The sequence below is a fragment of the Electrona antarctica genome (genome assembly GCF_951216825.1).
Source record: "Electrona antarctica genome assembly, chromosome: 11".
NCBI classification, from domain to species: Eukaryota; Metazoa; Chordata; class Actinopteri; order Myctophiformes; family Myctophidae; genus Electrona; species Electrona antarctica.
Genome location: NC_136792.1, coordinates 15,719,208 through 15,737,841, shown reverse-complemented (window position 1 = coordinate 15,737,841; position 18,634 = coordinate 15,719,208). Strand labels below are relative to the sequence as shown.

Below are 18,634 nucleotides of genomic sequence, written 5' to 3'. Positions count from 1 at the left end.
AGTTGGAGTAAAGGAGGGAGCAAAGAGAGACAGCTAGAGGCTGGGCAGGAGAGTTAGAGAGAGAGAGAGAGAGGGGGGGAGGGAGAGAGGGAAAGTCATACGGTAAATGCAATAATTACAGCATAGAGAGAGAGAGAGAGAGAGAGAGAGAGAGAGAGAGAGAGAGAGAGAGAGAGAGAAAGAGAGAGAGAGAGGGGGGGACAGACAGACACACAGAGAGAAAGCGAGACAGAGAGAGACAGGGGGTTGACTGTTGCTGGCTCTGAAGGCTGTGTAACTAACAACACTCCTGCCCCTGCAGGGAAGCAGAGTGACAGAAAGAAATAGAAACAGGGAAAGAAAAAGTTTGCTTTTGACTTGGTTTGTTAGGCACAGTTGAGTTGACTGTATCGCGAGTTGTGTGTGTGTTTGTGTGTGTGTTTTCTGAGGTTTACTTATTAACCTACACTTGGGAATGATTCTTACCGGGACCTCTTGTTGACAGGGATGGATTTTCTCTTGGATTCCGGATAATATTTGATGGACTCTTTCCTCCCCACATTCCCTCGGAGTTGTCAGCAGGGCAAGGAATTCTCTTCCTCTCATCTAAGAGGGGAGGGAGGGTGGGGGAAGTAGAGCTGCCAGTTGCCATGGCAATGACGGCCCTGTTCAGGGGCAAGTGGGGGCAGAAGGCGCAGGAGCCCCCCGAGAAGCGGCCGGCAGCCGTGGTACCCCCCAGTTACGAAGACGAGGATGAGGACGATCCCAAAAATGGCTTTAGCAGAGACTCCAACCGCAGGAACTCACGCTTCTACCGGTCCATGAGGAAGAAGAGGGTAGCTCCATCATGTGAACACACAGAAAGTAAGAAACTAAATTAAACTAGTTTGGCAGCACAAACATATCCGTGAAATTACAACCTTTGAGAACCACTGTACAAGTGGTTCTCAAAGGTTGTAATTTCACGGACCTGCAAAACTCTCCGAGCTATACAGACCTGTAAGGGTCCTTTACAGACCTGTAAGGGTCCTTTTTGGAACCCCCTCAAGCAAACCTGAGGGTCCCTGGGCGGTTGGACCCCACTTTGAGAACCACTCATATGGTACGAAAATCACACCTGGTAATGTTGAAATGAAGCATCATTTTGACTTTTAGAAGCCTGCACATATATGGCATATATGGCACTTTCATTTATTTCAGATTCACTGCCAGACATGAATGCGTATACAAATAAAAATCACACCCGTGTGAAGTGACCTAATTTCTCCTTTCATTGTCAATATCGCAGATATTGAGATATGTGGGGACAAAAGCTGTATAAATAAATCAGTCACAAGGTGTATTTATATTGGCCACACGTCACGTTAGTGCCATTAACAAACATTAAAAGTCCATATGGCTGCCATACGTTTTTTGTTAATAGTGCTCTAAAACAAACATTAAAAGTCCATAGACTTGGCTGCCATATGACATAATTTCAAAAGCCAGGCATAAGTAGTTAAGGATTGCTTTGATCATGTGATCTCTAAACCACATGGAATGGATACGTGTATGTTTTCAGTAGTTAACTTGCATTACTTTGAAAATAAATATGCAATATACTGTAGTGTAAACATACCGTTTGTTTATATGTGTTATACATGATTACACTATACCTACAGTACTTTGCAATAGTTTTGAGAGTAAGCAACAATTTCAAAAGCTATGCACATACAGTACATCACACAGAACTGCAAATAGCATATACTACTACTACTACTACTACTACTACTACTACTAATAATAATAATAATAATAATAATAATAATAATAAGGGTAATAATAATAATAATAATAATTTGACTGGCATTAAAATATTGAACAAATATTGCATTTGTCACAAAGTAACAACTTCATATAAGTAAAGGGATGTTATTGCTTAGTGCTTACAGTGACTTTTCACTGTGGACTTCAAACTGCTCAACTGTGTTGTCTGTCCAACTATCCAAAGAATGTCAAATTATAAATGGCCACATGGCATTTCTGTTGGGGTTCAAAGAAGAAGGCAGTGCACTTTTGTGGTACTCAAATTTGTGAGTTTTATTCTTTTCCAACCTTTTGGATTAGGCTTGTTTAAAATCAGACATTATTTATTCAAATGTAAGGCCAGTAGAACGTTTTAAAATGTTCTACTGTAGCTATTACAAAGTACAATCCTCAATGTTAGTTTAACACTGATGGAACCAAGTGGAACCATGAGAGTAACTGCAAAGAGTGTACACTAAGGGATTTATGGTGTACTGTAGCTTTTATAACGGATACCATGTTTATCGGTACCTACGCAAGTACTGATAAGGTTAGCACAGTCTCTGCGGGACATGTCCCACCAACATTTCGCTGCTTCTACCTGTATAAGTAAGTGACACATTAACCCTTAATGATTCTCGATTCACAATCTGTCTTGAGATGTGCTGTTCACAAATAGTCGGCCAGACAAACCGGGGCGAAAACATAACCTGCTGAATGGAGGGTAACCTACTCGTCAGAGGTAAAGATAACGCAGGCGTCATTTTAGCTCATAATTACTGTCACCTGTTGTTTCAATTGTTTCTCTAGCCTCTACTCAACAACCCTGAAGCAGATTGTAGACTGGTTGGTTTCCTCTTGTTTGTGCTTAAACATTGTTGTATGGTAAACATCTTCACACCAGCATCTATTTGGTTTAGATATGTATCTACTGGGTTAAATAGAGTCTCTATGGCTCCTAATCCTATTGATGGTGTGGGACACCAACGACCTCTGGCCTCGTTCCTTCCATCACCTTGTCTCGCGTAATTGTGACTGTTCTATAGTGCGCCCATTGACGGGCTGGCGCTATTGTTCCAAAGGAACACACACAGGCACGCTTGGCGGTCCTTCTGGGCTATAAAACAAGTGAATGAAACCTGAGAAACGGGTTCAATTGTTTGAAGTTTGTGAGGGAATTGTGTACGGAGGCGTCAACCTCTGACCTCGTGATTTCACCCAGTAGCCTGAAAGTTAGAGCAGCTACTGGACATGAAAGTTCCTCCAACTGTGACTTTCTGGTTATGCAGTTGGTTTGCATTATTTCCCTTCTCCTTTCACAATATATATTATACACCCAGAGGCTACTACTATGGTAGAGAATGTTAGCAGTATTGTCTGGAGTGTCTTATTCACCTGTTCCGGTTACAGAGCTGCTATCTTGCATCAAAATGTATTCAACATATGGCTATATTAGTTGGGCCTTGGAAAGGAATGTGGCATATTTATATGGCCAAGAGAAGTATGCAATAAAAGTGTTATATGTTAGACTTTGTTCAGCCTCTGCAGGGATAGGCCTTTATGGGTGTGATCAGAGTCATACTTTTTATTTGACTAAGCAGACATACACCAGCCACCCTTGTTAAACAGGAAGATATTAAGAAATGCAATCATAAAACCTGCAGAGCTATTATATATTTTTATTAAGAACAATTTAATCATATTGATGTGAACTGAAAAAGAGAGACAGCTATTCATGTGTGTTTTCTCAGGGAGAGATCCAGACAGAGAATATGACACAACAGTGTAAAGAAGGATTCAAGTAATAAATTATGACTTTTAACGATGATAACCCTTATCTCAAAATGTGGTTCCAAAGCTATATTGCGCAAACATTGATGTTTGACTTTCTCTTTTAGATCTGATCCCTTTTAGATCTGAGGGTATATCTTGCCTAGCTCTATGAAACTGACAGATCATCACCACAAGCCACAGTGCAGCAGGTGATCTCATTATTCTCAGACAATCACGCTGTTTTACAGACAGGAGAGGCATGGCAGGGTGAGGCTGTCACATCAAGAGGCAGCCATATTAATGTAGTAGTGGGAAAAGTAAAGTAAGCGGTCAAATATGGGTGTAAAAAGTGCAATATGTCTATATAAAGAATTTAATGACTCAAGTAAAACATACTTCAAAATTGTATTTAAGTCCATACTTACATACATGTACTTTCCACCACTGTATTTATGCATCTATTGTTGGAACAGTTTAATCACGTTGTAAACCCTTTATTCCTAGTCAAACTGACCTGAGTTGCAATTGTACTTGGACCTCTACACCAAAATGTTGTGAGATTGTAAATCTGCCATTTTTGCAGAAAGTTCCATCCAGAATATGGATGGATGCTGGTGTTCAAATGGTTAAAGCCCCACTAAACCTTGGTAGAGGTTTGTGCTGTGTAGTTACCTTGCCATGATGCAACTCCAAATATGAGAGAGATATCTTAAATAGTTTATCCGCTGATTACATAATGTGATCATTCAAAATAGTCTTTGGATTGATTCACATTGCATGGTGAAACAGCTAGCACTGAAAGAAATGCTAACAAACTGGATTCATGCCAATTATAACATTACAAAACCCAACAAGGCTTTGTGTCCCCTGTCTGTTTATGATGGATAAATGTGCTATTGCAGTGTCTTATTTGTGCAATAACAAATGCCACGATTCTGTTGCTGGCCTACTTCTTTTCCCTAATTCAAATAGTAACATCAACATAAATTGTGTAGCCTGTATGTATTTTTTAAATTGTGCCAGATTGTGTAATGTTATACATTGGGGAGGTGCACTTTGTGTTCGTTTGAGCGCTAATTAGTGAGACTTTCCCACAGTGCAATGTAACTCAGTGTGGAGACTATTTTGGATTGTACATTTTTATTCAACAGAACAACTATTCAAGATATCTTGCCAATATTTGGAGTTACATCATAGCAAGATAATTCAATTTCAAACCTATATGCTTGTAATTTTGGCACGAAGAAACTACCTCTGTTTGGTTCCTTGCAGTGTGTAATTAGTAAGGCTTTTGAATAGATGCTCCAATTTGCAAAATATAATCTTCTGGTAGAAGTGGGACAGCAATTAGGGCTGCAAGAATGTGCGGACATGTGGGGGCTGCAACATTAAATAGGCCTCTTTTGTCCAAGCAAGGGGTTGCATAACATCTTATTAACAGCGTCAACGCATTGAGTTGTTACACGCAACACTTTTAGGCAGTCTGCAGGTACAAAGTCTGTTTCTAAACAATTGCCCCTGCTAGACAAACTGCTAGACACATAGATCTTCTCCAAGGGTCACAGAACACCATGCGCTTTGGATCTACAGTCAGCAGAAAGTGACAATCTGTTAGACAGCTGTCAATGCTCGGCCCCAGACAGAGAACTTGTGCTTAGGGCAGTGAGAGTGTTTTCCTTAGCTAAGGGTGACATTATAGCCTACACACTACACAGTGGTCGACAAAGTACTCAACGCCGATACTTGAGTCAAATAGATACTCCACGGTCAATTGTTACTCGATTACAAGTGAAAGTTGCTCAGTAAAATTTGCACTTGAGTTTAATGATTAATACTTAAGTATTCAAAAGTACAAATTAGACAGTACATTTTTGGTCCTTTGCAATGTGCAAAACGCTGTGAGTATATATTTTTGCTATTTTTACTATTTTGAAATAAAGTGGATAATTCATATTAATTCATGTACATTTTTTCCCTTTCTAGAATGTAGTGGAGTCAGAAGTACAATATTTGTATTTGAAATGTTGTAGAGTGAAAGTTATAAGTATCCAAAAACAAATGATTGTCAGAAAATGTAGCCTACTTAAGTACAATACAGTAGTAAATATACTTATTGTCCACCAATGCAATATATAAAGAAAGTCAAAATAAGAAGAAATATAAGCCTCTGCCTTAATCCTGTTCTTATGCCCTACTTAAAGGCTTTGTTTTTCTGCTCTTAAAATGAATTGTACTGGTTTACCATCCAAATCCAAACAGAAACTGCAGGAACAATGTTATTTTGTCAGCCACTGTGGATGCATCTGACTGCCCGGATCTGTCCTACATTTTATATAAGCATCTAGAAAGTTCTCACACAGTCGGGCTGTGGTTGAAGAATTTCTTTGTTCACGGTGGCTGACCCACTGCAATTCAGCCACCAGGAACAGAAATGTAATTATAATTATATCTGTATTCTGTAAGGTCATGCATGCTTGCCCATCCTCTTATTAACCTTTCACCATGCTACAGTATGTATGCATGCTATCACAGGCCACACAATGCTTACACTAACCATCACACTTAACCGCTTAAACCCAGTGGTGGAAAAAGTACTCAAATGTTTTAGTATCTTTACTTACTTTACTTACTTTATTCGTTTATTTAGTCGGGACAATGTATATTAATGAACATTACATTAAAAATGCAGTGTAAATATACCAGATTTAGCAAAACATGCTAATTTTTTATCAATACTGCAATGTTAAAAGTAAAAGTCCGGAATTCAAAATGTACTTCATTAAAAGTATAAACGTGTTGGCATCGAAATGTACTTAATACATAAAGTACTGAAAGTAAATCATTGTACTCAAAGCACTCATTGTGCAGAATCTCCCATTTCAAGTTTTCAATTGTTTCAATTCAATCTTTTGAAAATAGCAGATCTACAGGCTCTGAAGCTCACAATGCGATGCGATGCATTGTGTATTGTGTATGCGTATATTTGTTTATTTTGTATTTTTATTTAATTTTGTATTTTATCTTTTCACGATTTTGTAACCCATTTTTCACCCGGTGCCAATTGCCTAAACTGTAATCTTGGGCGCCACTCTCCCTTTGCCAACCTGGAGAGAGCCCCGAACTGAGCTCATGCTTCCTCCAACACACGAGGAGTGAGCAGGCTGCTTCTTATCAGCAGGGGGAGTTTTCCCAGCAGGATGTAACGCATGGAAGGAACGCGTTATTCCAACCAGTAATTTCCCCTCCATCAGGCGCCCTGGCTGACCAGGGGGAGGCAGTATACAATCAAATTGATCATTAAAATAAACATGCTCTGAAAATGCATGCGGCCCAGCTATATCTGACCACTTGACAGTTGACACGTCAGCCCCAATTAAATGGCTGCCGCATCAAGTGGTCAGATGGGTGGCAGGTTGTGAGTGCTTTCACGATTTTTCAAGTGGACTCGAACTAGAAAACTAGAAAACTAGAAAAGGTCGAGAGCCACCAATCTACAGACAGGGAACACAAGCTGCCGGCCCTCACCACTCGGTGGCACATTCTTCTAAAAGTCATTACTACCTGCCAATCTACCCCCTGTTCTCAAAGAAGGCTCTGTCTGTAATGTGCGTAACTGTGTGTGTGCGTGTGTGCGTAAATGCCAGTGTTTCTGTACATACTGCACATTGTGTGTGGGTTACATTTCTACAGTTCTACAGCAGCGGTTCCCAAAAATGTTTTAGCTTGAGACCAAAAAGAGAAATTCGATGTTTCCCTGTGACCCCAAACTAAGGTCAAAACGTGTTGCGGTATACAGTGCGTTGTGAAGTTGAAGATCGGCTATTTTCATTACTTCTTAAAAGGTTTTCAAATTCGTAGATTTTCTTTATGTATGAAATTATCTTGAAAATGTCGTAATATTTCTTTTTAATTTTGGAAACACTGTCACTGGAAACACTTTCCTCAGTGAAAATAGCTGATCTATAAAGCTTTGCACCCTATTGTGAGCTTGTAGATCGGTTATTTTAATATTTTCTTCTATATCTTTACTTCTTAATTATTTCATTTCTTTTTAATTTCTTTATGGTATATAAGAAAAAAATCTATTGAAATATATATATTTTTTAAATGTAGGAAAAGAAAACAGGAGTTTTTACTCGAGTCATGACCCAAATTGGTCCGTGACCCACATATGGGTCCCGCCCCACTGTTTGGAAGCCACTGTTTAGACCATTAGAGGACTATACTTAGTACCACACTTTTCATTTCCTTGTGCTTTGCGGCTTGCCTTGGCCCCTCATTCCTTGTACAGTGCACTAATCCCCCCCCCCCCCTCTCTCAGACTCCCCCACTAGCAAAACAAGGGGGTCCTCGATGGGATCTCCTGAACCCCAGAAAACACCTCGGGCAACAAGACGGTAAGCCCAACCCTGCATGCTGCCAGTGAACAAACACACACCCAATGTACACACACAGATACACGTCCGTAGGCTACGGGGAGAGCTTTTCAATTTTGTCCATGGACTCTCACGCTGGGAGGGAGGGAGGGTTATTCAACCTCAATATACAGCTGGTGAATGCCAGCAATAGGCCTCAAAAGCAGGGGGATCAAACTTTTTAAATATTTAAAGTCATACTGCGACAAACAGGAGAAGGGTGCACACCAGTATTGATGAGGTGCTGCTGACCTTGGTAAATAAGTCTAAAGGTAAAGAAAAGGCTGCACAATCATAGCCATGATGCAGGATAATTTATTAAATATATCCCTATATTCCAGGTTGAAACGTTGGTTTATTACTTATTAGGACTTATTATTTTCTCTCTAGAAAATGGATTTACAATTTTGTTTGTGAAGGCTCATTCCAAAGCATACATATAACATAAAACAAGTCGTAACATGACGTAGGCCTACAGTCAACAAGTGAATAATATACGGGGAATGCACATTAGTCCAATATCCCGTTATTCTAACAATAATGAACAAGCAACATAAGTAATAATTAAAACAAGTGAATAACAAACAATGAGACAATAATAACAGTGATGCAGCAGTTAGTGACTTTTTTGTTTAGCCATAATGTGCTTGAATCTTCTGTCCACTGGCTGTCCCTCAGTTGATGACAACTCCACACTATTGTGCAGCCACAAAGGTGCATTTAGACTGCTATCCTAGAACATAATTCAAGTTTATTTATTCTCGAAATTACACTGAGTAATTAAACTCATTTTCAGTGTTGTCGAGTAATACAATATCATATAGAAAAACATCACAATACATCAGAAGATCAGGAAAAGAAAAACAAAAGGTAAACATGTAAATTACATAGGTTTACAAATAAAAAGCAAAGACAAATTTCAAAATGATCTAAAAACAGTTACATATTGTGGGGGTCTGTATGCTCACCAAGGTTTTAAAACCGCTCAAGGGTACCAATGTGGTCAATTTTAATTTGTTTAGTTTGCAGGTCATTCCATGTATTAGGGCCACAGGAGCTAAAGTTCAGAGTTAACTTTTGGTACCTGGTGCCCATACCCGAGGCGGGGTTGGCGAAAGGGCCTTTCTGTGTGGAGTTGCATGTTCTCCCCGTGTCCCCTAGGGTATAGGTACCCTCACAAAAAACATGCCGTAAACATGGTCTCTAAGCTACCTCCCCCTGGCCTGCCGGGGCGCCTGATGGAGGGGAAAGGAACTGGTCGGAATAACGTGTTCCTTCCACGCGCTACGTCTGGCCGGGGAAATTCCCCCCTGTCAGGTGAAAAGAAGCAGCTTGGACTCCTCATGCATAGAAGGAATCATGAGGTCAGTCCGCTGCCCCCCCAGGTTGGCAGAGGAAGTGTAGCGCCCAGGATTACATTAGATAATTGACACTGGGTGAACAAAAAAGGTTTTTGGGTTCTTTGCCTCGAACATGTTTATATAGCCTTTTAAACTTTGTAATCATGCTACTGACGTTTGCGCGCAACACATTGTGGGTTTGCCTATAGAAGCCGTGAACGGAGCTGACAGGCCCTTCTTGATGTCAAGCACGCACGCACGCACGCACGCACGCACGCACGCACACTTTAAATGTAATTTTTGCTTGTATAAGGTATCAAAGGCATTCTGTGCTAGAGCACATCACATCAAGGACACTTGCCCTTTCAGCCTCTGTTTGAAGGTTTAACCGAATCCTCAGCTCAGCTGACTCAACCAACAGCAGCTCTATTGTGGTAGTGATGAAAGCTGGAGATGTGACAGCTAATTTCTTATGTGTGTTAAAAAAACAAAAAACAGATTTCGAGAGCACTTTCCCACAGATTCCCACAAGGAGAGACAGCTCCTGCTGGTGATGACAACTGTTCTGAAGTCTGGTGTTTGATTTTTCGTTTGTTTTGTTTTCTCTCTGCAGATTCAGCCCGCCAGCCTCGCTACGACTTCATTCTGGACCTGTGTTGCCAAGCAACGGGAAACTGGGGAGCCCACATTTACCTCACGGAGGACGGAGGGATGCAAACACATCTCCTGCCTCTACCGCTGGCTGCAGTGCTGAGGGGCTCGTCGTCTACAGGACGCATTTGTTACCCAACCGAGACATGGAGAGCCTCTCCGAGCGCACGGCCACAGCCTGCAGCGTGCAGGAGGTCGCAGGGGACCATCGGAGCACACGGCGCCCCAGCGCAGAGGTGGCTGACCCGGACGGCATCAAGCTCAGGTGAGGACAGAGTTACAGTGGGTGGGTTGTATTACTGTGTATAACTGTGACAATCTATCAACAGTGAGTGATTGGCTAAATGCATGAATATTGATTCATGAATGATCTTACTGTACTTGTATTGTAGCCTACATTGACAATAAATCTCATCTCATCTCATCTCATCTCATCTCATCTCATGTATCACAACAGTGAATATGACACTAGGCAGTATTCAATGCTGTTTGGCCACTCAGAATAGCCAAATGGCATTGACCACACCTCCAGGTCTTAAGTTAAGTAATAAGACCTGGTACTTAAGACACGCATAATACTGCCCTAGCTGGGCAATTACTGAAATTAAACCAATATTTAGAACCATGCAATAACCGATTTAATCTCGCTCAAGCTAGGTTAATTGAATAATTGAGAAGCTGTAAAACAAAAGTAAAAAAAAAAGTAAATATCAACAAATTGACACAAATACATTACATACATACAGACTTTTTATAATCAAATAAATTGATTAGTTTTCCCCTTACTGTACAATCTAGTGAATATACAACATTTTGTCAACATTGAATGCACAGAATGAGTGATAAGACAGTTATACTGGTTCAACTGTAGGCTACATGCCACTAGTCCATGTGCATGTGTGCAGGAGTCGGTAATCCAAGAAAGAACAGAACACAATGTGGTCCCCTCATGCAGGCTTGGTTGTGGAGCCTGCTGGCTACTGGCACATGGCTCATAGCGCACTCTGTTGTGGTGTCCCGGGGGAAAGCTGAGCTTGAAGATAATTTGATGCAACAAGGGTGAATAGAGGCACCAAATCTTGGAATTCTTGCACCAAGAGTTGACATTTTCTTACAAACTAGTAACACGTAGAGAGACATGTAAGCAAACAGTGAATGAGGATACACTGACACCACGCTAGACAGGAACGCCCAAAAACGTCACATCCGGTTTTAGCCTGGGGTAAGAATTTTCTATGGCTGCCAATGCAACTTGGTCCAATCCTTAATCACATACGGACAAACATCTATGCCGATGCTATCTAACTTGCGGAGGTAGCGTGCCTTGTCCACGGGCAACAGATCTTTCAACGTATGGCATTGCAAATACGTTTGATAATCGCTACTCTGCTCAATATTGTTTTGAAAATGCCGCAAATTGCATTGCAGTGAACGAGCGCAAATCACAACTTCCCCCGGGGGTGGGTGGAGTCACAGTTTGAGGCGCTGATTACGCGCCGTGGTGTCAGTGTATTGCAGCATTGCAGAAAGAAATGTTTGACCACTTACTATAAACCCTATAAGCATACAGTATATGTCATAGACCAGGGTCCCCATGGATCTAGTCTTGGTCCCCTCATCTTTTCGCGCTAGCCCCTTCTATAAACAGCTTTTGTCCCCAAACGTCTCAAGATTTGCCATTTAAAATGAAAGGGGAATTCAGGTCAAATGTCCACTAAATCTTGTCCCCACACGTCTCAAGATTTGCCATTGACAATGAATGGAGCAATTAGCAATCTTCCACTAAATATGACGTAAATGAAACATTAAACGCAAGGGGAAGGGAAAATGTACGTTATATGTAAACGAGCAAATCAGCTAACCAATCACAGGCAAGAGGCATTCTGATTGGTCAGTATGAGATGATGCATGATGATGTATGATGATAAGAGCGCCCCTCACTTCACACGGGTGTGATTTTTAGTGTAACACCAGTCTTTTTCAGCACGAGTGTCTGTCTGTACAGGAGTTCAGTACAGTAAACAATTATTTTACTATTTTGAAAAACATTTTAAACTACTTCAAATAGCGGATCTACAATTCTACATCGACATGTTGTGAGCTTGTAGATTGGCTATTTGAACGATTTAAAAATGTTTTTCAAAATAGTAAAAAAAAAAAGGCAAAGAAGTTTAGGGACTGACGAAAATAGGGGCTCAAATGTCTTACCTGATTTACAAGCTCACAATTGTAGATCAGATTGAGGTTTTACGTCGGCTATTTTCGTAGAATGTTAGGGTTCAAGTGGTCAATCATTGGGTTATTATCATTTCCATAGTCATCTGACATGGTAGATCTGAAACCCAACTGTGAGATTTCTGTTAAAATATGAAAAATGTATCATAGTTGCGAAATGCATCTGAATGATGCATGGTTTCAGCATTACACGTGACAATACAATGCCAGAACATACATATTTTGCTGCCAGTCATGGTGGTATAGCACTGGCAGTATACCTGCAGCACGTACAGTTTAATTAGGCTACAGTTAGTTCTTGGAGTGTTCCCAAACCTTTCCATGCTAAGGACCCCCAAATAGCCATATCCTCTGACTGGCGGCCCACCACTGTGAAATGGCTTAAAAATAAATGAATAAACAGCCAATCTAAGCTCACAGCGCATCAGCATGGAGTGACGCATTGTAGATCTGCTTTTTTTTTAATTAATATTAATATCAACATTCCCACAATAGGGCCTTTTCAACTGGCCTCACTGAGGACACTTAGGACTGTGGACAACCTCTGACTGAGTTAATGCAAACAGTGGGAGCTAATAGCAGTGAGATGTCATTTCTAACATAAACTATCTATCCGTCTCTTTCAGGATGCTGAGCAACGGTGAGGAGAGGCCTCCTCCGATGCAAATAGAGACGATCTGCCACAGTCTCAACATCGTGAAAAATATTGGTAAGGAAATAATAGACAGCCAATAGGAACGCATGCAGCGTTATGGTAACATATGAATTCCACCTACACCACCTCCAGAGCTGCTGCTGTAATATCGCCAGCTCTCAATAGAATGCTGGAAAACACTCTCCCCATGTTATCTCTCTCTCACGCATGCACACTTATGTTAATGCATGCACGCACAGGCACACGCACACACGCACACACGCGCACACACACACACACACACACACACACACACACACACACACACACACACACACACACACACACACACACACACACACACACACACACACACACACACACACACACACACACACACACACACACACACACACACACACACACACAAATTTAGAACAAACATGGGAGAGTTCTCATTCTACTGCTTTGCCACCAAAATGTGGAATGCCCTGATGCATTACTGTAAATGATGTGTATCACTAGTTTCTTTCAAAATTGTCCAGGAATTTCTTTTTATTAATACATTAATAATAATAATAATAATAATAATAATAATAATAATAAGGGTAATAATAATAATAATAAATTAACATTTATCAGGATACCAAAAGAGCAGGTAAATGAATATAAATTAGGCATAAGTCCAACCTAAACCTTGCTAACGGTTTGACCCTCCTTTTGGAGAGGCCGGCCATTTGAAGGCCTTTCAAAACTAACTTGTGCACGCGCCTAGGCTACCAAAGATAGTTTGCACGCACGCACGCACGCACGCACGCACGCACGCACGCACGCACGCGCGCACACGCACACGCACACGCACACGCACACGCACACGCACACACACACACACACACACACTTATAAAAACACACTTATAAAAACAACTTATCATCAAGGTTCGTGCAACACAATGAACTGCGTTGATAAGGCTTACAGCAGCTCCAGTGAGTCGTGTCGATCACTGACACTCTCGCTGCCTCTGTTTGTCAAGGTCGACTGCTTCTATGTGCTGATAGTACATTTGGTTTGGCATGGTCCGGCATGGCATTCCTATGCTAACCATACAGTGTGTACATAATAAAGTGCAGGTTTATTATGTACAACAGGTTCCAATTCACAAGCTGCTGCATCACACCTGTTTGACGAGTGGAAATAAACGGATGTGTCTTGACAAATATACGCATTCACAGAATAACTCCTTGAAAAGTGCTCATCAAAAACACGCTTGCTCGATTACAAATATCTTTCGCTCTAGCCGCTGTGTGTGTGTGTGTGTGTGTGTGTGTGTGTGTGAGAGAATCTGTCTCTTATGTAATTCTGAGTCCAGCTTTATACGCCCACCCAGACAATCTGCAGAATATGACTGAGGGAGCTTATGCAATTGCAATTGTTCAAAGTCAATTTGCCTCTCCTTTGCAAAAGAACACACACACACACACACACACACACACACACACACACACACACACACACACACACACACACACGCACACAGTCACACACGCAGAGTTAGTGTCCGCCCTGCAAGCAGAGTACATGCTTATCAGTTTGCAAACACTCCAACTTTCGACTGAAACTTGGCAAAGGAGAGGCTTGATTGTTAATTTGATGTGCTTCTAGCCCTATCATCTCCTCACAGTGTAGTGTAGCACAACTTGGCTGTGTTGGTCGCACGCATCGCACGTGAATCTCGTTTGTGTCCGAGCATAGGCATGGTAACGCCCCGCCTGCCTGTGATTGGCCTACCGACACTGCCCGTCTTGACTGTCCTCCGAGGTGGGTGCGAGGTTACTCCGTGGTGGGAAATAATACAAGTAGAGTAGTACGGTATGATACAAGATAACTATAACTTGTAACTTTTATTTTTGTAGAAGAGGCAAACTAATATTGTTTATGCCGTTTGCTTTGATTGAATAATTGATTGAACATGCACTCCGTAATATGATTTGATTTGGGCATGTTCTAGTTAACTAATACTATTAGACTAAAAAGGATAACGATGAAGGGAAAAAATAAATGTTTCAAGTTTACACATACAAACAAACACAATAATCAACACAAACACTTTCTTTTAGGGTTATAGGCCAATCACAGGCAGTTACCATGCCTCAGCCATGCCTATGCTCGGACGCAAACGAGATTCACGCGTTGGTCGCGGAGTGGATGGCAGATAGTCAGATACTGGACACACTAAACAACCCTCTGTATCTAATATAAATGTATTCCAAGGCAGTACGCGTTGCTCTTCCATAAGGCAAGATCCAGGGCATAATGGATTATGGATAATGGATCAAGGCAATGGCACCTGGCACACTGATTGGTTTAAGTTGCGTAACGCCCAAACCACACCTATGCATATGTAATGGGTAGCAGAGGTGTTTTAAGGATTTAGGTGGTGGTATAAGATAGCCAGTTTAAAGCGGCACAATACGAAATCCCCAAATTAAGGAAAAAAGGCCCCTGCCGCAAGAGCCCCAAATCTCTTTGCCGAAGGTCTACAAGTTCACACAGTATTGCATGACAAATGTTTGTTCATAACATGCCCAGAGTAGGGATGCTAGGGCTCATGTGGTTGGTTGTGAGAAAAGTTCACCTCCTAACTTCAGTCAGCACTAAATCATTCTGCCCAAATGTCATTGGGTCAACCCTTAGCGGTAAATTTAGCTGAATGTGAAACAAAATCCCATTGTTCTGATGTGAGGAGATTATTATTAGAGTGGGGCTGTGTATTGGTCTGACAGCGTCAAAGACGTCGTCCCACGTCACGCTTGACGATTACATCATTTAGGTTCAGTGTCTGCAAAATTTCCCTTAAGGCAAAGTGACCGCCCTGTGTGGAACAACGACCATGTCTTACGATCTTACCTTCCCCGTAGCGTTCTTCTACCAGGAGTACCGGGACACCTCCAAACAGCAGGAGATTGAACAGCGGCGACAGCGAGATGGCCTGACTCCAGGGGACTCCAACGAGGGCTTGGCGCCGACAGGCTCGGGGTCCATGTCTCCTCCGGCGTTGCAGCTACAGCTGAGGAACAGCGCACAGTCGCTGAGCTTGTGGCAAAACCTGGAGGCTGTGCAGGACAGCGGCCTGCTCACCCAGCTGCCGCAGAGAGAGGTCATCATGCAGGAGGTGAGGAGGCGGTGGTTACCTGTTGCAAAATAGTGAATGTTCAGCTGTCGGACGGCATTGGTAAAAGAAAGCACTGTCGATCCATTGGATGCTCTATAGAAAGCCAGAACTGTCCTCAGAGCGGCCCAGATCTTATACCCTACACTCATTGCGACAAATCTACAAATCAAAAGGTGGCCGGCTACATTTCTTGCCGTTAAAGTAGGAATTGTTGGGAGAGATAGAGAAGGGGAGTGGAAATGGCGAAACAAAAACATGTGATTGATTGACGCTTCACTGCGTCTTTGGAGCGCTGACAAAAAGTTGAAGCCGGCACAATTTTTGTTTGTAGTGCGTCACGCCTGTCACGCCTGTCACGCCTGTCACACAGCAATACATTTCGGGCATGAATGTGTGCTTCCACTGAAAATGACTTGGCTAGAATAACCCATCGAACCTGGGTCCTTGTGCTCGCACTAACAGGGACCCCATCCAGGTGTTTCTAACCATATACTGTAATCTAACCAGCTGCAAGGAAGCTATAACCATAGAACGTGTTAAACTACAACGGCAGTGAATATCCAAAGTATGAATTATCCTTAAAAGTCAGAAATAGTTACAGTAGTTGTCTACTAGTGTCTCTTGGGGATACAGCATGATGTTTTGAGTATAAACACCTGACGTGACTCACCCAATTCATTTAAAAGTCTTGCTTGCGACACATACATTCCACAAATGCTGTTTCATTCTATTTAGTTTCAAATGCTATGGCTCAGGCAGGCCTATGTGTGCGCACACATACAAGACATTGTTTTGTCTTGTATGTATGAAATAAAATGTTTGGAATCGATTGAGACTGGGAGCACCCACACTGTTGTGTCTTGTCAACTAAATGGACTTCTTAGACACAGGTTCTTCTTTCGGTTACCACAAAAATATGCAGAGAAAATTGGCATATTTCGGGCACAATTACGGATGGTGATTAATCATGATCAATTAAAGTTGGGGTGCCGTGATCCCCCCCCTAACGGCCAAACTACACCAGGCTTTTCTCGCGCGTTTACCCTAAACGCGCGGCCCGTGCGTGCGTTTTTTAAAATAGGACTGGACCTAAATTAAACGCACGCGCGGGAGAAAGCGCGCGAGAAAAGCCTGGTGTAGCGTGGCCGTTAAGCATATCATCAGCTATTATTATTAAGGAGGAAGAATGTTCTCATAAAAGTGTATAGCAATTGTTAAAATTGTGTTTTTATGTAGACACGCGCACCAGTTCATTAATTATACCTGGATTTCATCTTAGCACCACCACCCACCTGATCCAGTCCCTCCACCTTCTCCTATGACCACCCACCTGTCCTAGTCCTTCCCCCTTCCTTGTGAAAGGACTGCCCAGTTGTTTACTACATATATATTTGTATACTCTCATAGTTACAGATATGTAGGCATTTGGTTCAATCATTTTGCTCGGCATTGTGCAATTAAATGCATTAATTAATGAATTGATTTATTGAGAACGGAATGAATTTGTTTTGTTTTTTCTTTGCCAACTGTGAATAAGAGAAAGAAAGGAACTTACCAGTATGAACTTAAAAATAAAACTATATTGAGTAACCAATACCATAGTACACGGCTGTATTTTGAAGAGCCGTGAATCCCCCCCACCGCCCACCCCTTTTTTTCCCTCACTGTATATGTTTCTTTTCCCTTTTTACCTCCTTTATGATGAATTCCTGTTCTGTCCTTTGTCTATATAGAAGTGTCTATTTGTACGTCTCTAAATGTTTTTGATGAATTGAACATTGTGAACCCTATTGGAAACAAGTGTAATGCTTAATTGGGTCGTCCACTCACAGTTAACAGCCTTTGTATTGAGTTTGTGCTTGAAATGTACTGTAATTCTGCAAACTGTTAATACATTTTTCAATCAATCAATCAATCAGCCACTACATGAAGTAGTAGTAGTTACTTGCTACTTGTCGGTGCTAGGGGAAACCAAAGCTATGCTGCTGAATGAATGGATTACGCTTTAGGATCGCTCATATTTAACCTTTTAAGGAACGTGATCACTATGCAATTTGGAAACTACTGATCTTTCAAGCATACATTGCAGTAGTGGTGAGTGTCTAGTCCCATCTGGAACTGGAACCTCACCCTCCGCTGTATCGCCGAGAGGTTCAGTACGAAGGTATCCGTGCATACTGTAGGTTGAAATGGGTAGAACCGGTCCAAAAGCAGTTACACTCCGCCTACCAGGCACCTGAAACAGAAACCAAAGATAGAAGGCAAGCAGTGGGAGTGGGACAGAGTGGGAGGAGTGTAACTGTCACATGTCACGCTGTCACATCCTCACTAAATAAGCATGTGTCTGTATTAATAATACCTTTTCTGACTGCCTTGTCTGAATACTGGCATTCCACAGGGGTCCTCTTCTATTCTCTCTAATACACAAATGAGTTACAATACGACAACAAAGAGTTCTCTCTCATAAAGTATGCTGATAACATTGCCTTTGTTGCCTGTAGGATGTTTCCAGACCCTCCTACTCCCAGCACATCAAACATATCACATACTGTATCTAAGACCACATAGTTGTGTTTGGGAGGTATAGAATAGGAGCAGAGGGCACGGTGTCCATCTTTAGGCCTGTTATAATGAGTGGGGAGGAAGTGGA

The 18,634-nt window shown here is 41.8% G+C and overlaps 1 protein-coding gene across 1 annotated transcript in view; it reads left to right on the top strand.

Annotated features, from left to right (window-relative positions):
- Positions 1-202: 202 nt before the first annotated feature.
- Positions 203-18,634, top strand: part of ngef (neuronal guanine nucleotide exchange factor) — a 36,077-nt gene continuing 17,645 nt past the window's right edge. The window contains exons 1-5 of the mRNA XM_079513717.1: positions 203-843; positions 7,859-7,934; positions 9,912-10,208; positions 12,805-12,887; positions 15,731-15,984. Of these exons, the coding sequence (XP_079369843.1) occupies positions 630-843; positions 7,859-7,934; positions 9,912-10,208; positions 12,805-12,887; positions 15,731-15,984 (924 nt within the window). The 5' untranslated portion in view covers positions 203-629. The remainder of the gene's footprint in view (positions 844-7,858; positions 7,935-9,911; positions 10,209-12,804; positions 12,888-15,730; positions 15,985-18,634) is intronic.